General features: G+C 41.6%; 1 protein-coding gene across 9 annotated transcripts; it reads right to left on the bottom strand.

Annotated features, from left to right (window-relative positions):
- Positions 1 to 350: 350 nt before the first annotated feature.
- znf512b (zinc finger protein 512B) lies at positions 351 to 26,744 on the bottom strand. 9 transcript variants are annotated; one of them, XM_067592467.1, is made up of 18 exons: positions 26,515 to 26,744; positions 25,791 to 26,013; positions 24,146 to 24,280; positions 15,320 to 15,399; positions 15,042 to 15,170; positions 14,554 to 14,729; positions 14,159 to 14,442; positions 13,979 to 14,050; positions 13,075 to 13,209; positions 11,632 to 11,759; positions 10,345 to 10,437; positions 7,571 to 7,669; positions 6,755 to 7,015; positions 6,276 to 6,614; positions 5,837 to 5,938; positions 5,600 to 5,662; positions 5,249 to 5,347; positions 351 to 4,249 (listed from the first exon to the last, which is right to left on the bottom strand). In XM_067592467.1, exons 3-18 carry the CDS (start codon positions 24,276 to 24,278, stop codon positions 3,911 to 3,913), a joined length of 2,532 nt encoding a protein of 843 aa, XP_067448568.1. In that variant the 5' UTR covers positions 24,279 to 24,280; positions 25,791 to 26,013; positions 26,515 to 26,744; the 3' UTR covers positions 351 to 3,910. The 9 variants fall into 9 exon arrangements, with proteins under 9 accessions (XP_067448568.1, XP_067448570.1, XP_067448569.1 ...); XM_067592469.1 differs by having other exon boundaries at positions 6,755 to 6,913; XM_067592468.1 differs by having other exon boundaries at positions 25,791 to 25,968.
- Positions 26,745 to 27,206: the final 462 nt, after the last annotated feature.

Raw genomic sequence — 27,206 nt, 5'->3', positions numbered from 1 at the left:
ATGAAATATCTCACACACTCATAGCACAAGGAAAGACCCTTATGTAATTATAAAAGCTGGATTATTCATTTAAATAATTACATTTTTAGCAATAAACCCCTTTCACAGCAGACATTTTGACATGTCATAGCAGGAAAAAGACAGGTGTAACTAATTATTGATGGCTGCCTGTCAGTGAGTCAGCATGTATACGACAAGAAGGAGGAAATGTCACATAGGAATACTGCCATTATTGATCTTATGAGTTACACCTTTGTTTGACAAGTCAAAATGTCCACTGTGAGAAAGGTCTGTTACATTTTATCCACTGTGGCATGTGTGCGCTGGATAACAAACATAGTTGACACAAATTTAGTCAACAAACTTTTATTAATTAGTTGAGGGATACTAATGCACAGGTAATACAACAAGTTTGGGAGAAAAATTGTAACAGCTCAGACTCAAAGGAGGTGTGACGCCTCCTATGTTAGGTACTATACAGCTTAATTTCAAATATGGAAATCTTTAATACATCATTAGTCTCATTTCACCTGTTACCTATATATCATAACCAGTTATGAGCTACAACATCATCTCTTAAAACTCTCAACAGTTTCACCACAATGGCCCCGACAACAGAAGTGGATGCCATTTCCTGCTTTTCAAGTAGGTAGCATACAAAATGAACCACTGTTGTCCAAATAAAAGGGTAAAATTCTGAGGTGGTCTAATGGGATTTCTAAGGATTAACCTTGGTTTTGGAAACAATATTGCTGATAAAGGGAAGACACTTGAGCCTGCTGTTTCTCCAGGTACAAAAGTCACACCACACACAGTCCAGGTAACTAGAAAGCTCCAACAACACTCCTATTTCAAGCCTATTTCATGGTATAGTAAGTGCACTAAATACAGAAACAAACACATATACATATGCCTTGTTGTCCCATATTGAATAGATGATAATAAAGGACTCTCTCAATGTGTTTGTCATCGTGTACTGAAAAAGCTCAATTTATGTGCATCATCAAAATGGATAAAATAACAGTGTATGCCGACACATAGGCCTACAATGTTCTTTGTGGTCTACAAATTTTTTCAACCTTTTTTTTTTTTTTTTTAGATTTCATAATATGTAAAAAGCATTTTCAAAGCAAACAAATAAAAGTAGGGGAGTGAAAAAAGCCATACAATTTTGAGAAGACACATCAATATCAAAATATCAGCAAGCCAACAAAACCAGCTAAATATGGTGTATTGCTGTACTCTCTAAACATGTTGCAGTTAGCTCACACTGCGGGATAGATATGTGTTTTCCACATCATAGGAAGACAGATAGTAAAGGGTGTGATAAAATATAAAATACCCACTGTTAAAAGCAGTGCTAAACTATCATATTGCAACACCAAAGCTTGTCAGGTAAACACAGTCAATGTGACGTTATTAATGAAACGAGTAACAAGCAGCTGATGAACTGATTCTGTGCCACAGCATAACACTCAACAAAAAGTGTTACCAATTCTGACATCCAGTCTTACAAAGGTGCTAAATGTTTAACACACACGCGCACGCACACACACACGCATACACATACACACACACACACACACACACACAAAGGTCTGGACAACTCATATTGAAAAGGTCCGAGGACCAATCAGTGCTTGTCTAACTTTTCCTCTCCACCAGCTGAACCTGGATAGAAGGTAAGAGGTCCATCCCACTAACAGAGACAGACACATGCATAACCATCCCCACCTGAATACACTCCATCAGTTGATTAAAAATGGAGAAATTCAGCTCAAATCTTTGCTTTACTATATAAAAAGGTCACGGCGTAGGGATGACACCACCTGGGACACACAGATAAATTTCAAATGAAATGTTTCTTGAAAATGATCCGTTGACATCAGTGCTTGATTTAAATGATGACATTGACGTTTGTTGGTGCAAAAATTCAGAGGACTTGCCAGTTAGGAGAAAAAGGTAGGATGGATTAGTGGACTTACTGAGTTGTAACAGGTCCTTAAGGTAGAGTGGCAAGTAAAGCACCCTTATTATCTTACCAGAATATCCTCACATTACAACTTTATCCAAAGCTATCAGATTGCTATCTAGGTAATACACACAAGAGAATATAAAATAGATTTATGATCTGTCTTTTTTTTAAGCAAGCAAGTCATTATTTTTATGGACAATTATGAACTTTTCATTTGCTCAAATAATCAATAACTGTGGATTCAAGTATCTACTTTAAACATGTTAAAGTGAAAAATATTCTCTGATTGCACACATTTTAGATTTGAAATGGAAGTAATTTGATAATATTTGTTTTTTTCTTTTAAATATGAAGCTAAACTAACATTAGAGTAAGTGGTAAAGCAGCCTTAAAATTCAACAAGACCAGTTATGGCTTTGTGTGGTGAGTCAAAATTATATGGTCATGTTGGATTACATATACTAACAAGAAAGAGTTAACCATGCTGCTCATTACCCATGTAAAGACAAATTTAGTCTTTCTCTAGTTTAATTTTTCATGAGAGTAAAATATTCCCGCTCCTGTGCCTGACAGCCACTAGGTTAGGTTGAATAATCCCGGAGTGCAAAAATACAAGAGGGGAGCGAGAAGGGTTAAGGGTTAAAGTGCAAGGCAATAACTTTGAGCGTCCAGGAATTAATTCATATACATTACTATAAGTGAATCTTCATTTGCAATTTTTCTGTTTAATAAAAGATTATTTTCCTCAGCCTCTCTATAAAAGATAGCATTCTCTTCTCAGCTCTTTGATTCAAGCTAAAGCAGTAGCCAAAATATGGCCTCTTTTTAAAATGATGTTACCTCATTTGATTGTGCTGCAATGGTGCAACAAGCTTCACACATAATTCATCCTTCTGTCAAACATTTAGCTTTGCCAGTCCTATTTTAGTCAGAATACTTCAAGTTTTTTTTTTGTTTAAAATTCATTAAACAATGCCATATTAAGTATTATTGTGATTAACGTATATTCAAACGTTAATCACTTTTTGGGTATTCTGCTTATTAACTTCAGTGTAAAAGAACTGTGGAAATAGTCTTTTGACACTTAATGATGGTTCTCAAAGCAGATACCTTCCATCATTATGTGATGCAGGTAAACTAAAGATAAATGTCACTGAAATGATAGCCACATAGCTGTAGGAAAAACAGACTGGAATATGATTAACAACTGACCGACATTTTAGCTTATATGACATTTGCTTACTTAAAACATAAAAAGTAAAAAACAATAAAAGTCAAATCAGGAAAAAAAAAAAGTCAAGTTCAAAACAACATTGCACTACAGCACACACTGCAAAAATTCTGATTGCTCATGATCCAATTGGACGTGTTAGGCTTTGTAATGACAGATGGCATCATTGCTTTGAGTATATAGATATATAGATATAGATATTGTTTATGTACACAGTACAGTATATCTGTGAAAAAAATGTGAAAACACTATCTATAATTAAATGACTTCACCATGCTAATAGAATATCCTTTTTAAAACCTCTCAAACACAACATGAATCTTGTAGAGAGAAGTACACTCCATTTGTTAGGAATACTATTTCTGTTTAGAAAATGCTATTCACGTAGAATTCAGGATTTGATTACTACTGACACCCCTGCTGTGAGTACAGAAACTGAAAGGTGGGCTTTAAAAAGGAGACAAAAGTGGAATGGAGAAATAAAACACTACTGGTACATGAGTACTGTGTATAACAGTAGACACATTAACTGTGGGGTTTCAAAACCAAGATCTGAAGTCTGTACTAAATGTTTTACTTCCTAATGGTTGATTCATCTTTCTTCTCAGTGCCAAGTCCTTGTGGAGTTAGAAAGGTCTGTTAGCTTCCTGGCATAACATTTACAGTAAGCGTCCACTCTGGCTCCTGGGTCGACAAAAGCAGAGCTACTCTGACAATGACAGCCTCTTGGGTTTGTTTCTTCTGGCGGCCTTGGGCTGTCTGTTTTGGCCTGAATGAGCACTGTCCGTAGGGTCGGGGATCTGGGTGGGAGACTGTGTTGGGCCAGAGAAAGGGGTCACAGCAGGGGTTGAGTTTTGAGGAGTGGTAGGTGCTTCAGTTTTTGTTTGGAGAGGGGCAACCACAGGGGGGCGGTCTTTGGGCTTGCGGCCCCTTTTCTTGCCAGTGGTGGCACCGTTCCTCACCTCAGCTTTAATCCCATTGTCCTCTGGCACTTTAGTCTTGCTACTGGAGACCACTTGACTGGCTGCTGCACGGAACCAGTTCTGAGGCAATAAAACACACGGTTAGTGACGAGCTCAAGCTGTGAAGAAGAAACAGGAACATGTATACATCTGTATAACCTTCCAATTGTAAACCACAATGTCTGTAAAGAGTACTATGGTGCCCCTGAAGTCCCAAAAAAAGGTAATTATTTGAAGTTGGAGTTCGGGACTTTTGTCTCCCCCTTCTGGCAGGGAGAGTAATTACAAAAACACTGTTGACACGTGCTTACGTCATAAGCTCCATCGTAACCTACTCCATCACTACTGTTGTGGCTGTAAAACGGTGGGTAAATTGTTTTGAGTGTCACACAACCCCCCCAAATGACTCGTTTCACTACCAGAATTTGATCCATTTGGTCCGATAACATTTGAAAAGTCTAGAAGAGCCGCATGATTAAATTATTTTATCCCCATTCAAGTTAGCAGAGGGCTAACCAGAAGTTAGCCGGCTCGGCCGGGAGAAGTCTCTGGGTGCGCATTTAAACAACCAGAGTGGGAATGTCCCTCCAGACATGAGATTTAAAAACTGTATGCTATGAAATACAGAGAGATTTATCTTGCTGTGATAGGCTTAATCAGCAATGTGTGAACTCGTCTGGCAAGGGCTTGAATTTAACAGATGTTCATTTATATGTAAAAGTTCCGCACTGCAGGTTTAAGATGTTCACATTATGGGAATAAGCTATTATACTGTGGGAAAATGTTGTTATTGTGTTGGAACAAGATCTATATGTTGAACATCTCTATATATGTGCCAACATGACCTGTTTCCACAAGTTAATGACTTTGTTGCACAACATAAGCATCTTGTTTCCCAACAAGTTAACACCATGTTATCACAAGATAAATGTACCATCTTCTGCAACCTGGCGGGGTTGACTCTGTATTAACAGATATGGAAAAACTGCCTGTGACAGTGTAACTACAGTGATACTAAATGACCAACGGAATGGGCTTGTTTTAAAGCTACCTGTGAAGTTAACACTGAGTCTGACCCACCTGTGAGTGTGTCTTGCTGATGTGGTACTTGACACCGCTCTCTGAGCTAAACTCCTTCTGACAGATCAGACAGGTGTACTTCCCCAGTTCTCCACCACCCTGCAACACACACACACACACACATTTTTATTTTTTCTATTACTTTGTTTTCAAATCAGGTTCAACTTCTTCTTCTACTTTTATTTTTAATTGTTTTTTTTAAAATCATCTTTTTCTTTTTTTACTGTTCATGTTTATTGCTATGCTGCATTATATTGCATTGTCTTCTCTTGCAGGGATACATGCAGGTTGCAGAGTAGTAGTGTCTGTATTGGTGTCAGTGGTGTCTTTGCTGCAGGTGGGTGTTTGTACCTGGCTGCAGTTGGCAAGGTGAGCTTTTAGTCCAGACACACTAGAATAGACAGCTTCACAGTTCTGAGAAAAAAACAAAAAAGAAGTGAACAAACTCACCCAATACACATCCTGTGAAAACAATAGCAAACAATTTTTAAAAATAAACATAGTGCTCAATGGTAAGAAAAATCCCTGAATTTATTTTTTTCTTTTATTTAAATATGAGAATTGAAAAAAACATGTCAGTGCTCTCACTTCATTGGTGCAGCAGATGAAGCCCTTCTCCTTGACCTGGTTCTTCCAGGTTTCTAGTAACTCTGGGCTGAAGTTGGGGAGGCCAGGACGAGTGTAGTTTAACTGAACACAAAGAGAGCATTTATTAGCAGTAATCTTGGTAGAATCTTGTGTAGAAGGAGCAGATAGACAGGGGGACATATTTATCTCTTGACGTCACTTTTCACCACTTACACCTGGAGTGTGCATGGAGCCTTTTCATGTAAAGATTGGCTTTGATGTGTGTCAGTGTGTAATCCTGTGTGTGCTTCTGTATGTGTGTTGGTTCTTATATCTTTGTTTACAATGCTGCTGAACATCTGTACCTGTGCAGGTGTGTGAGACGATTACACATTTATGTCTGCTACTTATGTCTACATGTGGATCATGTGTGCATAATGGATCTACTCTCCATCCTCACCCTCTTGCTGTCAGGCACCAAGTCATCCTTGATGCGGCGTTTGGTTCCCCAGTCTTTGGCCAGCTCATCCTCCGCTATCTCCTGCAGGTGGAACACTGCCACCTGAGCTGACCGGCGCCTCACTCTACCGCTGGGGGTCCGTTCAAAGTCCACCTCCACCTCGTTCTGTACTGCTTTTTCTTTGACTCGCTCCCTGTCCTTTTCTTTTTCCCTGTCCTTCTCCCTGGCTTCTCTTTCCTTCTCCATAGGCTGGCTGGATGGTGCTTTCTCTTGCCAGTCCTTCTTCTCAGGCTGGCTTTGCTCCCTTTTGCCACCTGATGGAGACTCCTCGGAGACCACCTGGAGGAGCAGTAGGAAACTTTGAGTGGAACATGTAAATAAAATTTAGCTTCTTAAAATCTAGTGAAAAATCCTTGTAAACAGTATATGGAAAAAAAAGACTTGTCTTCTGTACTGTAATGTATCTTATCTTTTCTTACCCTCTCTTTGCCAGTGTTGTTGTTGGTGTCAGTGATATTGTCCTTGTTGTTGTTGTTGGTGGTGGTGGTGGCTGTCATGGTGGTGGTGATGCTCGGGGAGTGTTCAGTGCGTACATGGTAGTCTCTGCCAGCCTTGGAGCGGTAGGTTTTCCCACAGTGCTGGCAGAGAAACACAGGCTTCTCATCATCAGAGAACTCTCTTCCACAACGCTTCTGGTGGTACTGGTAGCCCATCAGACTGGAGAAATGGGCTGAACAGCCCTGTATACACATGTAACCCATAATGTTTGTGTGATTGGATGAGGCCAGTGGCAGAAATGAGACAGAATGAAAACACACATTAAGAAGGGAACTGGGTAAGTGGAGCAAAATGGAACAATATTGCTGCGTTTGGTCAATATTTTTGTGGTTAGTGTTAAAAAGACAGGCAAACAGGAAGAAACTGCTCATTTTTCAGCATGAAGACATGTCACTGTAGAGAGTCTATTTTTTGCAGCTCTTTCTCTTCCTCTCTCTGTCTTTTGCACTCCAGTGTGAGTAATGGGAAGCAGGGTGTTGATGTGGTTTTGGGCAACTTGTCAAGAACAAGGCATAAAGGAAAAAGGAGGGAGAGAGGTAAAAGGAGGCAGACACAAAAACAGGGCCTGAGGAAAAGGGAGAAGCAAAATCGAAACTGGCAGATGAGGAGAGAGGAAAATGTGACACAAAAGATAAAAAAAGTTGGACAAATGGAAATGAAGGACACGGGAAAGCAAGGATAGTAAAGAATGAGAGAAATGAAAGAAAGGGACATAGGAAGAAAGAGGGAGTGCATACCTCACTAGGACACTTGATTCGTCCCATCTGTTTAAGCACTCTGCGCAGCCTCTCTCTCTCCTCATGCTCGTCCCCCGTCTGGCCTTCACTCCCCGAGGGCTGAGGGGAACAAACACAATGTCGCATTAGTGTGTCCCACCACAACACCTCCCCGTCCCCCCGTCCCCCCCCTCTGACTTAAAAAAAATGGTGATGAAAATGTGTTTTCCATCTCTGGTGTTCACACTGTGCCAGGATCATTAAATGGTTTCATGGTGAGGTTGTTACTCAAGGCATGTTTATGACAACTGTCAAACTCATGTTTTCACTCAAGTGTTGGCTGGTGCCAAACCCCAGCAAAGACCAGAACAACAGATGGCAGGGCTGCCAGGGAGAAGAAAGAAGAGAAGTGCAGGGGACTGGAGAGAGTATGGACTTACTGAGGAATCCCAGTGGGGCGAACTTCATGTGTTTTCTCATGTGTTAACACACAGAGAGAGAACTGAGATGACTGAGACTCAACCCTAGCTTTCTGTCAAGGTAAGGAGGAGATGAGATACCGCCAGAGTACTTCACTAGTCAAGTAAATCACGCTCAAGCCTGCAGGCGAGAGAACAGACACCAGCTCAGCCTTTGATTTACGCTGGCAGGGGAAGAAACCATGAAACTACATCTGCATGTATTCTTAATGCCTCTATGAGACAGAGAAAGAACAAAAGAGCAGGCATGAGAGAAAGAGAGCGAGAGAATAGACGGCAGTATCACAGTGGCAACAGCGACATCAAGGTCAAACTCAGTGGGTGATCCCTGTCCTTCTGTCAGCCCGCTGTGTTTTCCCACACTGCACTGAGGCTGTGCCATGTGACCGCACTGACAACACACTGGACCAAGGGTTAGTGCAAACACCATATCAAATCATATAAAGATCAAATCAAACTGTAAAACACTACTTGTAGAGACAAGAACAATTGGCTCCACGTAGAAATTATGGAAAAATCAATAAAAGATTCAACACAAATAGTGAAAGAACCAGGGACTTTAACAGATAAAACAAAATGACAAAAATGTATAAAGGAGTAAATGAATCAGTGAAATCTTTTTTGCAGTATCCAATACATGAACACACTTCTATACCTACAGGATATAAAGGTACTGTGGATTGATATATAGAGTAGGAACACTGGAAAATTCAATACCTCAGTGTATCCCAAAGGGTCATATTTACAGACACAACACCTCTGTAAATGTCCTTAGACAACCAAGCCTGTCAGCACTCTCTGTGTTCCATGGCCACAAACACAACACCTAGTACAGTGAAAGCCTCTTTACACAGAAAAAGCTATTATACTTAACTATACAGTCCAGTCAAAGACCCAAACAGCTTCTGTATATAAAAAATATATGCCGTATACAGAAATATTTGCATAAAAGTCAGGACGCCTTGGCCTTTCAGTTTTCTACATACTTAAAAATATGCCCAGAAACACATTAACGATATACACAATAACATAAACAACAATAAATAATGTGATTGCTGCTATTAACTAGATACACAGATATAGTAGCAGAAAGCACAGATTTCCTCCTGTCCTCCGGTCTTGGATTTAGTATTTTCTGTTGTTTAAAGTTTTCTTGGGTAAAAAAGAAATAGAGAATATGACATTAGTCAAATGTGCTTGTGATAAAACCTTGCTTTAATCAGCAGCTACTGTAGTCTTATGCACAATCACAGAAGCCAACACACGATCGTAGAATTAACATGATGATGGCTTTCAGTCCGTCACAAAAGTTTTAATTATCTTGAAAATGTTGCAGGAAAGTTTGGTAGTTTGCTGAGGAGAACTACCTGATGAAACCTTTGAGGATCTTAGTTTTAACACACCAACAAGTGCTGTCTCTTGCTCTGCTGAACTGGAATGCCGCCAATAAGGTCAGGGTACAACAGGTCCAGACTGAAGACAAATGGCGGTATCAAACAGTTTAAGTAACCGACAGCTGGCACAGCCATCTATCATTACTTTTAAACTGCCAAACATCACACACCCAAAACCTCCAACACACATTCACATGCGTGTGCACATAGTCTACATCATATACTATTGGCAAATGTTCTCACACAAAAACACAAACACACGTGCGGCATGCCACAAGCTTTTCTACATGTACACTCATTAATCTTTCATGATACATTTTGAATCAGGCAATGTTGAATTATTCAGCAAACATCATAGCAGGACCATTGCTCTAATGCAGAGAGTCATGATAATATCCTAATGAGGCTCTCTACTGTCAGACTTAAAACAGCTGCAAGAAATATGAGCACTTCAAGGACAAGAATACCAATCACCAGTTCAAATGTATGATTGTTTGCAAACCCCAAGATCAACTTTTTAGAGAAGGGCATCACAGCTAACAATGAATACGCAACAGATTAAATGTACTGTAGTATAGCTCATCCTTATATGGTCATCTACATGTAGATGCTAGACACTCTGCTAGTGTCAGCTTTCACTGGGTTTGGTGAAAGCTGACACTGGCGGTAGTATATGGTGGATTTCCATACATAGAGTCATGTGTAAGTGTGACCTCTTTCTGAATGGGTGTGATGCTTTGGTGTGGTGTCTAGCGCCTAACTACCCTGTTCAGTGGGTCAGTGTGACAGTAGTGAAACATGAGCTCTTTGAATCCCAAAACCTTCACAGGGCACCGACAACTGTTTGAAACTTTTGAATTTCACCACTGAAGGTGAGGCATTACAAGGTGATATGTGTGCGTGTGCACCTCTGCAGGTGTACCTTGGTGCTGTGTTCAGCCATGGTGTGGTAGTTGAGGCCAGCCTTGGACCTGAACTGTTTGTGGCACTGCTGGCACTTCAGGGCATCCTGGAGCTGCAGGGGGTTGAAGGGGGAAATTATCAAGGAGCCCACTTTTGCTTGCTTTACTCTTTATTGGATCTATCAATATAGCAACATTTCATCTGTAACCTAATAGTGTGTGTTATTAGTAGATAACTGATCAAAACAAAGGGCAAACTTTAGGAACCAGAAAAAACCAATTTAACACACTGTGTTCCTTTTTTTGTAGCGTTCTTGCCTCGCCACAGTATTGACTTAGTGACACAGGGGTTTTGATGGTGAGTGACCCAGTGGTAATGTGATGATTTTGTCATTGCTTAACGGCAGACTGTCACTTTAATAGAGTCACACAGGCCACTGGGCCGAGGAGCCATTAAAATGACTGTAGGAACACGTCTCTCTGAGGGCCTGGAGGCCACTGCGCCATTCAAGCTGGATTGTCCCCAGAAAAAACTCGATATAATTTCATTGGATTACCTTTTTTCCTGTGCTTCACTTCCTACCTCATTTATTACAACGTTTGAGTGCAATGCAAACAAACGGCGTATGTGTCCGAGCTGAAATGGATCACGGGGGAGGATCCTTGATCCATTTCAACGGATATTGGCTTTCATATCAGAAAAAAGGGAATAAAGGAGACTACATGAGGAAATGGGAGACGGACTTTACTGAGATATAGCCTGATATTATTTGTACAACCTTCTGATCAATATCTTTACTGTAAAGGCTCCCCATACCCGGCGCAATGGGGTCCTTAGGGGGGTGTCTTATTATGTTGCAGTCAAAGTTATAATCCAGTGTGAAAATTACAGCTCTGGGTTGAGAGAGTTTTATTTCATACCCAGACAGGAGAAACGTTGTCTAACAATTATGATTCAGAAAAGTCCTGTCAATATGTAAACTGTTTTTTGTTGATATAATATATGGATTCTAGGCAGTTATATTAACACATTATTTGTATTGCATGGTGTCACATGTAACAGAGTAACAGATTTAAGATTGCTTTCCAAATGAACTGCCTACCCACAGCATTCAGCAGGTATTACATAATGGTTTAATATTAAGGACATACATCTAGAAGCGAATGCAGTAAATGGAAAAAAAATCCGGTATTAACTAGTCTGATAGGAAAACAATTTTATTGGTTTCACAGCAAGCTCTAGGAGAAGTTATGACAGCCCACCCACTCCTCTCCCAGTGTGATGGACGGCTGTATCGCCCACTGACCTTCTGGCAAATCTCCATGTGTTTCTTTAGGCCATGGATTGTTTTCCTGGTGACGATGGAGCAGGTGGGACACACCACTTCACCTCGCTCTGAGATTGCTCGCTGCCATTGGGTGTCAGGAACAGCACCTTAAAAACATGAGGATATTACTCTGTCAGCCAATCACATATCAGTGGTATGATGTCCTTGCGGATATAACATTTCCTTTTGTGTACTTAGTTTCCTTGGTTTCTTGTCTAACAGTTGAATTTTATGCTTGTGTTGGCAAGTAACAATGTGTAGAGAAGAGTCACTGATGTAAAATGATCCCTGACCGGTTGCTTCCTGAACAGCAAGCGAGACCAGAAGTTCTTGATAATAATAAGCTTTATTTTGTATTCATATCATATTCACATCGTATTATACCTGCTATTATTCATCTCCTTAATACTTTGATTAATCATTTTTTTGTCATAAACTTGGTTTGTTTTTAAATTTTTGACATAAAAACTGGCTGATCAGGTCAGCATCAGCTAAGAAGTTTGGCACAAGTTGTCAGAGTCATAAACTCAGTCTCTGCATCCAGCAGGTAGTCACTTTGAATTGATATTTTAAAAAGCTTTGAACTTGGGGCTGGGCATAAAACTTGACCAAACTGTTTCCATAGAACCAATATTGAAATGGTCAGATAATGAAAGTTTATTCATTCAACAGTGATGGACTTGCTAAGTTGTTTTTTGTAGAAAAAAATATTTAAGCCCCTTTCACACATGCAGTGCACATGCAACATTTCCTGCATGGACTCATATGCATGTGAATGGGAGCAGGGATCGATATTCAAGGAAATCTGTATTGCCAATTTCCCACCTCAAGACCAAGTAACATTTCAAGGAAAATTCCGGTATGGCTGTATTGTGAATTAAAGCAGTAACATTGCAGAGAAAAGCACGTAAAGGGTTATGTTTGTCTGACGAAAGACGCTTTCACGTGGAGCGAGTGAACCAATCAAAAGACTCTGCTGATGACATATTTGAATCCACCACTTGTTTGTGGTTGCCTTGCCAACGATTTTGAGGGTGATTTGTCTTGCTAACTTGTTGAATACTAAATATATTACAAGAACACTGGTACTGGACAAAAACAGCTCCTTGCCTGCCATGTTCCCGAGGATAATAAGAGCAGCTTCCGCCACATACACATACAACCCTGCCTTAACCCCCCCCTCAGTTGGCATCAGTGTTGCATGACCACCATCTGCTGGACTGTCCCTTGCCCCATCTATTCCATTGCCATGGCATGTGTGAAAAGGTGCAAGACAGAAAATCACTAGCGGTGCCTGAAAGGTTATCCAGTTATTTAGCAGGAACTATGTGTGAAAGAGGCTTTACATTCAATAAAGTAAGGTCAAATGATACATTTATATGGGCAAATTACTTCATTTAAAAAGTTGATTTAGGTGTTTACCAGAGCTGGTCGTGGCTGGGTCTTTCTTGGAGGTCTGACTTGAAGAAGGTCTTCTCTGAGGCTCCTCAGTGAACCCACTCCCCTCCGATCTCTTGGCACGGCCTGCCTTCAGCTTCTCCTCCACCTTAGTCATACCTGCAACACACACACACACACACACACATAGACACACAGTCATGGTAGTGATTAATACTCCCATTAAAGGTAAAATGAGAGATACAAGCAAAGAGGGACAGATGGAGGACAATGCTGAACAAGAGAAATACTAAAAAAGGGAAAGTTGATACTGGATATAAAAAAGAAAAAGTCTCTAAAGAGAAAAGGGTAGAAAATGACAAAAGGAGGTTGTTTTGAGTTATACTGGAATGGATTGAAAGACAGCACGAGAGAGCAGTAAACTGTGATGAATTATTTGATAAGTGATGGTAGTACAGCTCTGAGTATGCTACAGTATATGAGTCATTGAACATTTTCAGCATGTGAATGAGACAGAAAGAGAGAGAGAGAGAGAGAAGGCTGTGTATATGTTCTTGGTGTGTGAGTCACTCATTCATTAAGCAGGATATGAAACACCTCTACAGTTGGAAAGGTTAAAAGGCCAGTACCAACGATCGGTAGCAGTAGGGATCGTTTACAATCACTCATTATAGCCAATCACATGAGTGGTAAGGTTGATCTGAACAAGCCTCCAACCCGCAATCCCTATCGTCCAACAGTTGTTTCCAATGTTCAGTAATCAGTGATGAATCAGTCAGCACATAATAGCAGTCTCTTCTTCACAACTTCATTTATTCACTTATTAATATCCTGTGCAATGTTGTTTGCTTCTTCTGGCTACGTTTTCATAATAAAACATTGTTTACTGTCAACAAAAATATGTGGTGAGGGAAATTTTGGATTCTACCTTTCAATCCAAATGTTCCAGAGATAGAAGGCTGCTCTCCAGTGAATTTCTTGGGCGTTTTCTGCTTCCGTCCTGGCTCAAGAGAAAAACACAGAGCAGAGAAGGGTCAAACACGAACACAAGTACGGTGCACATAATGAGAATATGCGGTCCGTTCCAAAAGAAATGCTGTAATCTTACTGTGTCTCATTCGCTCCGGGTCTTCGTCAGGGAAAGAAGGTGGAAGGCTGCCCCCCTCGCTTTCACTGCCCCCTGCGTCAGACGACGTGCTTTGTGACTGCGACTGCTGGGACTGAGGCTGGACTGGCAGGGATTGGTGAATCTGCTGTGAAGGCTGGCTGTGGTTGTGCTGTTTCCTCTCACTCTTTTGGTGGGCCAGCTCTCCGTTCTGAGAGGGCGTCGACACCTCGTGGGTCTTTTTCACTTTGAAGAACACCGGAGAGGGGGGACTGTTCTCCATGGGCCTGAATTCACGGACCCAGCAAGGACAGTTTTGGGCAGTCAGCATTATGACATTACTAACACCATTATGTGGGTCAGTGTGGGTGGAAATTTGAGCTCTAAATTCCAGTCACCTTTTCTTGGTGTTGGACTTGACAGGGGTCTTTTGAAGCTTAGCTTGCTCGTCCTTGGGCTCCATACTAACTCTGTCTGGGTGGTTCCAGAGCTTGTGCTTCTGCAGACGCACCTTTGTGGCAAATGCTGCCTCACAGTAGGGACAGCCATGACTCAGCTTCTCGGTTACAGTGGCCTGATACAAACACAGACGTGAGGAGAGGGGATTTAGAGAGAGAGAGCTCCCTCCCTACACAAAATAGATAACAGTGGGTACCGTAGCTGTTACTGGAAGCTTTCAGTCGACTAATCATATGTTCTTGAAATAGCACAACTAATTGATCATGTATGATCAATAACCACTACATATTTGGAACGTGAGCATTATAAATACTCTAAAAGTAATGTGTTTCTCTTATACTTCACTGTGATCCACTGTTAAAGTCTACTCTGAAGCATAAGGTAGAATTAGCCGCATAGCAGGAAAGAGCAGAGGTTAGTGACTCACCCCCTGGCAGCGTTGATAGTGGTACTTGACGCCATAGATGCTGGGAAACTCTAACCAGCAGCCTGAACACGGACACTTAACCCTGGAGCGGCGCTTAAACTCTTCCTTCCATTGTACTATCATATGGGCCTGCTCAGGGGTGAGGAAGAGAGAATTGAATACATGCAAGGATGATCGCTATACTGTATATTGTGCATATTCATGGGAAGCTGCCTACTCTGTGCAGGAGGAATGAAGCCCACTTCAAACACCCACTCAGTTCAAAGAGAGATACTCACAGGGATGCTTCTCAGTTCCTGCACCTCTGCTTTAGGACGACCTTTCCTCTTCCCCTCTGCTGGCTCATCACACACAGGACCTGGCAAAATGAGAGAGAAAACCATTTAGCGCAGAACACCGCCAGTGCCTCATTATTCATGGAGTATAAATTTTAATTACAATGGGTATCATTAGAATCTCAAACACTAGTTGCATTCAGACCTGCTATGTTCTATATGTATCTTATCTATATGTATCTTCACACTTCTAGATACACTTCCGTTATGTTTCACAGAGCTACACAAATACCCAACTTGAGTAAAATACCTTTTTAAACCTTCAAAATCCCCGAATGTGTTCACAGATTAAAACTAAATATGGATAAAAACACATATGACAAAAACAAATAAGTAAAGCTGTGGTGGTGGGTTTGAATAGTAAACAGTGTTGGGATGTCAGGTGTGATTGTCAGAGAAACAGAGGAAGAAAGAGTGCATGTATGAGTCTGTGTATGTACTCTATGTGCATGTGTGTAGGAGTGAGAGGGAGAGAGAGGGCAGTGTGGGTAAGGGCCTTCTCTTGAGCCAAATAGATCAGCTATAAATCGCTAGTGCCTGGGTGAACCTCTGACACAGCACACAGCAGACCGACTGCCTCAGCTCTCTCTGCTCTCTATTTCTCCCTCCCTCCATCTCTCATGCTGCTGCTTCCCTCTTTTCACACCCCATGTCTAGCTTTCTCACTTTCCTTCCTTTTACCTCCCCACACCCTTCCCGATCTTTCTCCATGGGAACTTCAGTGGACAGGCAGTGCACTGGCTCATTACTTCTCTTTTCTGGGCTACAATTAGACCTCTGCACTATCAGCCTTGCACTCCATTTCCTCTATACGGTGTGCTACTGAGGGAGGGAAGATGGAGAGAGCTGAGGATGAGTGTATGCATGTGTAAGAGGGGAGGGGGGGGGGTATGGGGGTACGGGGGTGACAAAAGGAGGAGAGGAGAGCAGAGGGATGCTGAGACAGATAGGAGAGAATTGCAGAGGCGGATGACTTCTTTCTCTGACCAAGCAGAATACTGAATGACAGTGCTGCAGGTAGGAGCTGAGCTATACTCTGCTCTTCAAAATGATCTATCTTTACATGTACTCTCAACTCCCCCTGCATTGATCTGGCAAGACCGGATAGCGGCAGCAGAAACAAAGCAAGAGGCAGACAGACAGAGATGCTACTAGAACCTATTCGGTTCTATCAGATCTAGAAAATGTCAAAGGGAAACTACTTGAAGTAGAGATCATGATAGTCCTTTGTTGTGAAGTGGAATGCAGCACTGGTCTTGCATAGACTCTCTTTTAAATCCGTCTCACTTCCCCATGCTGTGGAACATGACATTGTGTCTGCCAACTGCTTTCTTCTCCTGCAAACTCATTGACAAGCAGTGACAGGATGCACACATGCCTTGTGCAGCCCCATTTGTGACGGGTCCCAAACTGGATCAGAGCACTCTGTGTGCCTACCGGGATTATAAAAATGGTTGGAGGATTTTTCATCAAATAAATGAATTGACTTCCTGCCATCAATGCTCATACAAAAACAGCTCATGTTGGCAAAAGGATAGGCTCAGACCCAAAAACATCTCTCTCCGTCAATGATGTTAATGTGTATAAAAAACACTCCAGGCCTAACCTACCATGACCTCCCCCTCTCATTTCCCTCTGTGTTTTATTACACAGTATCAACTTTCCCTTTTTCCCCTCATTTGTCTTCTTTTTGTTTCTCACTCACGAGCACAGACACAAACACAGGCTGACAGATTATATGTAATCTTTTACTTCAGACTCAAAATAATAAGGAAAAAAAAAAAAGGCTAGGCTGAATAAAATTGAATGAGAAGTAGCACGATGTTGCTGCCTGTGTTTGGGAACAGTTCATGACACAAGGTGTAAACACACACGCACACATACGAGCGCACAATGATACACACAAACAGGCACACAAAACCATTACCAGTGTGTGTGTGTGTGTGATGTGTGTGCATGGATATGAGTGTATTAATATTCTCCAGGCGGCAGAGCATTTCTCTATTAGCTGTCTGGGTAGCAGCTGTAGAGGTGATGCAGTCGGCGGTGCAGCTCTTGTGCTGAGGAGGAAATTGAGCATGCATTCTAATTCCTGTCTTAGAAAATAAAGGTCTTGTAAAAGAAAGGCATAATTAATGAATTCTGCTCTTGGGAAAGATATGTTCTTGTTGCTATGGGAATAAGATCCACTTGTCTTAGTTATCACTATCAGAGGCCTCTTTCCAGCAAGCAGAACAATTAGGCCCACATAAAGCAGGCTAAGATGCAAATAGGCATGTACACACACAAGCCAAGGCAGTGCAGGTGCAAGTGAAAACATACTATAAAATGAAATATATACAACAACAGACTTGTCTTTCCCGGGGTGAAATATGCAAACACATTAAAATGTATTCAATATCTTTTACTTTGCTTTGCTCGCTTGAATATGGCTAGCACACTCACAACCATTGTCTTCATATGAAACAAAGCAGGCCCATTGTGTCGAATCTAAACCTCGGTTCTCAGGCACAGGCCAAGGGGATAAAACAGCTGTTCAGCTAATGTCAGGGTATGACTCGCTCCCAGCTGTCTGCAACTGTTGCTCCGCACTGGTTAACCCTGACAGAGGAGAGAAGGGAGAAGTAGCGAAAAGAAAAGAGGCAAAGAGAAGAGAAGAGAAGAAGAAGAAGAAGAGAAGAGTCAGGACCCAGGAGTGCTGGCAGCTGCCTAATGATCTCAAATAACCTCTGAGTTCTCCTAGCTACGCCTGCAACTGCTCCCCCTGAGTGCAAGGGTGCACACATTACCAACAAACACACACGCGCACAGAACAGTCATTTGTTTTCCTCGACAAACACTCACACAGAAGCCTTTGTCTGTGTCTGCACAGTAGGCTTTAGACATACTGTAGTTTAGAAAGACAACACACACAAATACAAACACCACTCACCGCTGACACAACTCCATGGAAAGGAGTCATCGGATCACTACTTCCTCAATCTCAACAGACAATAGATGGAGAAATTGATACACCTTGACACAGTGCAGAGTAAACACACTGGCAGAGTGTAACCATCTCCTGTATGTGTAAACTATACTGGCCAACATTTTTTCCTCTGTGTTTTTTACTTATGGTGCCATCTCTTACACACTCACTTGTTTATCGGCATGTCAGCACTTTGCCACTTTCACACTCACACACATATGCACAAACACACCTCCTACTACTTCCTACTTTCCTACATGTTATTTTTCATCCTGTGCTCTCATTTCCTCCCTTCTCTTACACACACACACACACAAACACACACACACACACATGCACACCCCCACACACATGTGCACGCACACACACATACACACACACACATGCACACACACACACAGTATAAACCTTCCCATCATATACGCACCTCTCTTTGAAGACGTCCCCATAATTCCCTCCCAGTCAGGCCTGATTCCAGACAGTGAGTAAGAGGAGGAGAGGTGGAGCAGCACCAGAACAGTCTTGCTACCCAGACACTGACTAACTGAAGGAAAACCAGACTCTCTGGCTCTCACTCTCTTTGTTTTTTCCTCTCTCTCTATCTATCTCTCTCTCTTTCTGCCCTCCCTCTCTCTCTCTTTCTGTGTGACTCTGTATCTATGCGATCCTCTGACATATATCCTGTATACTTGTTGATGCACACAAAAACATTTTTCAACTACTTTGTTATGTTACAGATGTACTTATAACTTCTGAGAAATATTTGCAGAATACAAATTATTTTCTTTGCCTTTTCCCACCCTCTAATAATTAATAAAATGAAATATTTCTTTGCTGGAAATCTTTATCAGTCTTTAAGTGTTACAGTGGGTCATGGACAAAAACCAAGGGCAATAAATGAATGTCATAACCTGTTGAGATCTGACTGTAAAGATGAAACTGAGAAGTGCCAACGTCATCTGTTACTTTTTATGGTGCAGATTTCCTAGGTATGATGATGCTATCAGTTTCATACGTATTTTAAAGCCACAACGTACCTGCATGCACTGTGACAGTTCATTCTTTGATACTACCAATGGGGACCCCAAAGTGGTGAATTATAAGTAGTGGCTCTAAGAGATATATTTGTTAAGGACATAATGCATATTTGTTGAGGACATAATGTATTGTACTACTCTATGACTAAAATAAAAAAAGACTTGGCTTTGAAATCTCCTTACTAAATCACTGGTAATTAGTGCCCAGTCAAAGAAAAGTTAGTGTCCTAAGCAAAAACTATTTTTACTGCTTCCAGTGGTCTGAACTACTGTATAGGGAATCACTTTATGTAGAGGCCAAGACTCACCACACTGACCTGCGGTAGACTATCAGTTTACTAGCCCCACTAAACCACACTTAAAACAGTCAAATCAAAGGAAGGAGCTTAGGTTCGAGATTTCTGCTACATTATCTGGTGACTCACAGTACCTCGGCAGCCTCTTCAGACCTGCATTGATTTTACAGCTTTCCACATCAGCTGCATGCTTCATATTATTGGAAACCTAATCTATTGCCTGATGCCCATTTGGCCCATGGCCAATAGTGTGTTTAGTGACATCCAATCACAACAGCTTCGGATGACTGGCCACATATGTGGCCAGCAAATTCCTGGGAGACGACAGGTGAACTGACAGTGAAGCAAATAAAACATTTTAAAATCTAAGATGACAGGTGGGAGATGACAGGTGGACTGACAGTGAAGCAAATAAAACATTTTCAAATCTAAGACTGACTGGATCGAAAATTAGAGAAATATACACAGATCACTGAGGCATGTTGTGGTATACACACAGTCCATGTACAGCACCCATGAAAAAAGGTACGTGTTTATGCAACAGTGCATACAGTATATGCGAGCCAGACAGACAATGCCTGCTCCAGACTGTTTGCAGTGCCCTCCTTATGGACAGTGACTCACCAACTCAATCTCTACCTTCTTCCATTTCCCTGTACTCCTTCTCATCTGCCATCCTCAAGCCTGCCAAATAAAGGTGTGACAAATATGACAAAGGACTGTCCTCAAAACGAGATGCAGCATCAGGCTGAGAAAAGCACCATAATTCAATTTCATTCCAAAACAAACATTCTCCGATCTATAGCTCTTTATCGATTTTATCTTTTGGTAATTCACCAATTTGAGAGACTCAATGCATCAACAGGTCGAGAACTAGAAAATATAAGAAATATGAGACGTGAAAAGAGTGAGGACGAGTAGTGGGGGTAGCGGGTAAACAGGGTTGTGGGGATGGAATGGAAGCTAGCAGAAATGGTGATGTTGTATAATAATGGTAATAATAATAAGTAGGTGTGACAAGGAAGAGATGAAGAGTTTGAAGGAGGATGAAATGAAAAGGAGTGACAGTTATGTGTGAAGAATGGGACCACAAACAAGTGAGAGAAAGTGAGAGAAAGAAAAAGATAGAGGACGACTGAGAGATTGGTGCTGAGGCAAATATGCAGGGTCAGCAGATGGCGACTATGGGCCTGAAATGAAATGATGTCGTGCAGTCTGTGTAGTTGACTGTCATTTGAGAACACACATGCATGTGTACACACACACACATGCACACATACATACAGAGACATGTAAACACAAACAAAACCAAACACTCAAGCACAAACTAGAACATTTAACATTCACACATAACCGGAGGCATTCAAACCTATGCAGATATAATAATCCAACCCACTTACTCTCTACCCCTCCCCGTACTGATAGAGACAGCACCTCCTAAGACAGGAGCACCCACCTCCACTACATACAGCGTGCCCAGTGGACAATGTGTCCCGGGATCAGGTAGGGTACTGCACCACTCTCCGTCAAAGAAGGAGGATGTTCACACACACACGCACGCACGCACGCACGCACGCACGCACGCACGCACACACACACACACACACACACACCTAGACTCTACTCATTATGCTTGCATTAATCTTTGCAGAAACGGGTCTAATCTGAAGGCTTGCCTAAAGAATTTGGCAGATCAGTATTAGCTCTGTCCAAATACTTTTACTGTCAGTAGCTCAGAGCATTGGTGGAGAAAAAAAAAAGACAAAACCACGGCCAATAAGATGTTAATATGAAAAATATCTGAGAGTGAGGAAGAAAGAGATACAAAGAGAGAGCAAGTCACCCTCAAGACCACATCCTTTTCTGTGAGGTGTCTGGTGTGGCAAGGTGACAGCTCAACCACACTACTTACACTCTAGGAAAGCACACGCATCTAATTTGCAGTCTTTGTTTCCATGTATGAAAACACAGAGGAATTTCAAGAAAACCACTGGTATAAAAACAGTCTAGCCAGAAAGCATTTTTTTCAGAGTTACATCATGCAAAGTGATAATACAAAAAGCCATTTCCAAACTTTTCACAGGCATGGAGTGAAAAATGAAAAGCAACCAGCAGGAAGAGGGCAGATTATGTGGTATCTGGTTATCTGAAGAGCACATTGTGTACAATGGGCATAGACTGAGCACTGAAAATCCTCTACAGGGAGCCTTAGATATTGATGCCTTTGTTTCCCCAAACCGAGGCTCACGGCCCCCTTGGGATAGACAAACTAGCGCCAGACTCATTATGATTAGCACTGTAGCATTTCTCCTCATCATTAGATATAGAAAGCTCAAGCCAGTCACTGATGAGTAATAAGTAAAAGGAGGCCAAATTGAAGAAGATGGTTTCTTGTATAAAAAGGCTAAGTATTTGGATATACACAGAGTTGGAATTTTCCTGGAGGAAGCCTAATCACAATCACATGACCCTTTCCTAAAATATTCCTGCTTTACCCTCAAATGCACTTCTGTGGGTCATAACACACACCAGATATGGTGTGGTGGACAGGGAATACAAATGTCACAGTAATCAAGGACCTTGTTGAAATGAAAATGTAAAATTCCTCATGCATCTCTTATGCTCTGCGTTGTGTCTAAATGAATTCATACTGTTATACAGTTACACTAGATTCTGTGTGTGTTCCAGTAGCCTTGTGTTTCCCCTTAAGGTTGCTGGGTGTTCTTAGAGAATCACATAAAACTCACTGGCAATGTTACCAACTAAGCCTCTCTAAAGGCTAGGGAAACCCCTGGTAATGTTCCAGATAAGAGCAACTTTCCAGCCAAACAAGACAATTCTTCAACTACAACATAGTGGAATGTAGATTCATATCTTGGGCAATCAAATTGTGCTGGAAGCTGTCCTTAACACAGACATTAAAAAAACAGTCTTACAGTATCAAAAACACTGATATAATTATTGTAGCTGTATTTCCGAGAAGCTCGGCATTAATGAGAGTCAAACCAGAGCTTCTATGGAAAAAGAAAATGAAACAGACAAGCAAAAACAATAGAGGCTTAAGTTACCGGAAAAAGTCCCGTAAAAACCAGGTCCAAGCCATCACCTGTGATAGCATTACCTCAACACACACACACACAAACACCAACACCCACAATCATCAGCGTTACTCATTACTGAACCTCAGCCAAGTGTGTTTCACTCAATTCTAGCCTTCAGTCTCAAAACGATCAAGGCAGAGCCAACCACCAACTTTGCACTGATTGATTTATAAAAACATCTTGTTTATGGAGTAATAAAGTGTAAAAAATCTATAAAACATAAGACTCTGAGAGGCTGCAGAGAAAAACCTGTCACTCAAATACACTGTGTTCTGCTACAATAAATTCTTCAAGAGAAAAGAAACAACACATCAACCGGCAGCCTGTAGACAACGAGGAGCTGGAGACCATACTGCAAGCCTGTGAGCGCTGACCATCGTAAGGTTAGGCAGATAATCAGAAATTGACATAAAAATGAAAACACTTCAGTAAATGGATTCACCACTGTGAGAAAAAAAAAATCTGCTCTATTCTTTCCTGCACTCTACTTCTATCTTGCAGGATAAGTTTTGCATTACTGTCCACAGCAAGCAAGCAAACACACACATGCACGCACCCTCGCTGGCATGCAAATCCAGCCTAGAGGGCTGAATATTAACACGAAAAGAAAACAAATTGAAGCACCTTAGTCTAGTTTTGGTGCTGTGTGTGTCTGGGTTTGAGAGGGTATTTTGTAGCAACCAAAACAACTGGGTCATATTAAAACAGCCCCAGTTTTCCATGTCTGCCTGACTCTATTAACAAAGTCATGATGATCTGCTGGTTATTGGATTGAAACATAATTCCCCAGTCCGGCTCTCTCTTTCCAAAATCTTCCATCTCCATCCAGATGGCTTGGGGTTTCACTCATGTCAGTGCTTGGCAATACTTGTTTGTTTGGTTTTCTCACTGTAAGGCAGTCTGAGGAAAAATGTTGTAGTTTCCAGGCCCTTCTGTGGCGCGAGGGGTAGAATTACATTGAGGCTGGGGAACCATTGATTCTTAATAAAATATAACCTATTCAAAAAAAAGCAGCAGACACAGTTATATGTATGGTATGTTGCTCAAAACCTTTGGAAACAACAGCGAAATCCTGAACAGCTAGCCTAGAATTACAAAAGTCCAGCCAATGGAAAGCCAAAGAGACAAATGTGCAACAATACAATAAACTGCATATGTGCTAATATGTCATGTAAGCAAACAAGAGCTATTCTTACACTCCATCACCAAATGGAATTTATCCTGGAATAAGTCCAGGAGCAAACCTGGGTCACACAAACAAAAGCTCCCCCAGCTCCCACATTTTAAACAATCTGTGAAGAAACACAGCACAGATCCAAAGTCGCACGTTGTTTTTATTTAACAAAGTGCGGCGGCTTTTCACTCACTATGTTTGTTGTTGTTTTCAGGGCCTGCCGTGGTTCTAACAGGCTCGTGGGGATGTCCATGCTTGGAGGTCCGGCCCCTTGGCAGCCCTGATGAGGACAGCTTCCCAAGCCTGGGGCCACTTGGGCTCTCCATGCCTGCAATGGTAGTTGAGGGGGCACAAACACACAAGAGATATAGATAGCTGGAGGCAATATTTGGATGCTTTCTACTACCGCTCATTAATCCTGTTCCATTGCTTGTCAAAACATTATTAGCAATGTCCACTGCATCAATAGTCTGTGATGATGTTGTCTCCTTGTTCAACAAAGCAGCTTCTTCATGTCGGCCATCGGTGCTGTCGGACTGAAGGTTATCTGAGTTGGAGGCACACACATCATCTGCAGAGGTAATGAGGGTGTGACCTTCCATGTTTCGTTTCAAAATCAATATTCTGACTTACACACTAACTCCATGCTCTGCCCATTAGACAAAAGGTGAGCCAAAGAGAGGGGAGAGAGGTGGCAGGGGGGTACAAAGCTCCTTTCCTGAGCTGCCTAGCCTTTCTTTTTATTTAAAACCAGTGATGCATCTCTTGATCAGGTCACATGGTCAGCAAGTTTTTTTGCTTTCAGTAAGCTAATCCTCATTTGTTGACTAGTTTATATATTACACAGAATTGTCCAACCATGTGTTCTAGCTTTCATGGCCACAGCATCCATAGCAAGTCATATGTCAGCTATGAGTTCTGGGTGCTGAACCCTCATTCGCCGTCAGCATGGGACAGTCTAATAGATGAAGGCTGACAATCGCTAATTATGCTAAGTGGGACTGATTACGATCCAACATGCTTTCTCTTAGCACACATTCATGTCACTCTCCTAATGAATTACAACAGCACACAAAGGGTCACCCAGTGGGGGCCACTCAGTTTCCGTTTACACGCCATGCCATGCACTGTACATTGAACGATGATGGCTCATTTGTCAACAGTGATAATATGCTCAGAGTTTGTTGTTAATAATCTGACTTTAGAGGCATGGTGAGCTCGCTGCACGGTGCAGTTTGCAGAAATAGTGCACACACAAACAGTGGACGCCTTCCTGTTCCTGTATGATGTGTGAACGTGTGAAGAGAAGGGTTGAGAACTACAGACTAGCAATTAAAACTTGACTGGTGAAAAATAATAAAATGACTGAAGTATCCTTTAAATGAAAAAAGCATGATTGTTATATTTAATGGTGAGAGTCAGTAGTGATTTCTATACTTTTTGTATGCAATGCATTTTTATTTCCTACTGTATGTTATAACATTCTTGTAGGATATAACATTTGTTATTTTTGCTTTGCCATTTGTTAAACACCCCTCAATTTTATTTAGCTGGTGTTTCTACAAGTAAATGACAACCCTACATTATCATACATTTAGCTAGACACAACAAAACCTGATGACTCCCACTCACATCTCCTCACACAATCTGCTGACAAACCAACCTGGAAATAAGTATTTTAGCTCCGCACGTGGCACACTGCCATGCTGTGTGTGTGTATGTGTGTGTGTGTGTGTCAACGACAACGAGGTTACAGAGTTGCCTATTTATGTGGTTAACATGAGAATAAAAAAAATAATAAAAAAGAGACTTTCTTCCTCCTGCTCGGCCACACCTACCTGAACTGTCGGGCAGTCACCCAGCACTAGGGGCCGGGTGGCCCCGGGTCACCCACGTGAGGGAGGAGGGGGGGTCAGGAGACAGGCACCTTAAGTGGGCGTTTTTCCACCAATGTTATGTTACATGGCAATCACACCTGCTGTGCGTCAAGGACCGGTCAGACCGGGGTTGGGGGGCCTGAAAGGAAGCGGACAGTCGTCACCGTCGTCCTGTCCCCCAGCTCTGCAGACGACGACGAGGTGGAAGAAGAAAAAAAAAGCACGGGCAGGAGAAGAGAAATTACAATCTCGCCTGTACATGAAAAGAAATCCTGGATACTTTCACCTTATTCCCAGTTTCCAATTGCCTTGCCCCCCCCCTCCTTTCCTGCATTAATATGTATACCACGAGGCACTTCTCCAACCTCTGTCTTCTCGTTAAACACTCCAGAAATATTAGAAATAGCCACGAAAGATAGGTAGGTCCCCGACTCCTTGAGGAAAAATATTAGAATACGGGATGGTTTATATAGGCAGTGAAGCAAAATGGCGACTTTATTACGAAGGAGGAGTAAAAAAAAAATCCTTGCGCTGGCTGGAGCTAAAGGGAGGCACAAAAATATGTTTAGTGCATTAATTTCGACGACTGCGAGACAGTTGGTTAGAGTAAAAGAAAACGAAGCGAAGGAAAATCAGCAGAAACGCCAAACCTCGGTCGGTTTTGGTACACTCCTCGGTTCCTTACCTCGGGATTATTTCGGTTTTGGATATTATCTCGGCGGCCGTGTACAGTATTACAGTAATGTGTGTTGGGTCATGCGCGTATCCACTCCACCTTTGACAGTTGCAACTACAGTCTTGAGGCAACTTGCAAACTCTCGCGTTATTATTATCTATATCGAGCGGATTTAATATTGGGGTTTCTGTCAAATAAAGTCGCTGCGATACCGGCTCGTGCTGCTCTTCCGACGTAACGGCGCTCGTTCCTGACGAAAAAAAAGGGGTCAGGGCTTAAATTCCTTAAATCAACCTTCGCCAAGTATTTTAATCTAGTTGCTGATATGTTCTCCCGATGCGTCTTCCAACCTATAGCGGTTTTAACAAATCAGACAGAGAAAATGGTTATAGTCCAGTCTGTTGTAGGTTATTCTAGTTGTCATTACCTTACTGTAGGCCGATGCTTTAGTCAGTCACTGCCAATACCCCTCTCCAAAAACCACTGGAATAATAAATATGCCCAAAATTTGGAAAAATAAAAAAAATGCTGAATTACAAGAATTAGAAGAAAAAAGCTCTACATAGCAACACATATAATGCATTTGTTCATTATATATTTATACACACACACACACACACACACACACATATATATATATATATGGCTTTATAATCCTCAAATTCAAGGTCAATATTAAGGCTATTAATCCTATTTATGTT

The sequence above is a fragment of the Thunnus thynnus genome, chromosome 6 (genome assembly GCF_963924715.1).
Source record: "Thunnus thynnus chromosome 6, fThuThy2.1, whole genome shotgun sequence".
Classification (NCBI taxonomy): Eukaryota; Metazoa; Chordata; class Actinopteri; order Scombriformes; family Scombridae; genus Thunnus; species Thunnus thynnus.
The sequence above is the reverse complement of the archived record's forward strand: the minus strand, read 5'-3'. Positions and strand labels throughout refer to the sequence as shown.

Excerpts from the sequence above, each read along its gene's own strand:
- znf512b (XM_067592467.1), bottom strand. The coding sequence starts at position 24,278 with ATGGAGAGCCCAAGTGGCCCCAGGCTTGGGAAGCTGTCCTCATCAGGG. Across the intron at positions 15,171-15,319 it reads AGGAACTGAGAAGCATCCCT|GCCCATATGATAGTACAATG; the intron begins GTGAGTATCTCT and ends ACCCCTGAGCAG. Across the intron at positions 5,348-5,599 it reads ACCTTGCCAACTGCAGCCAG|GGTGGTGGAGAACTGGGGAA; the intron begins GTACAAACACCC and ends TGTGTGTTGCAG.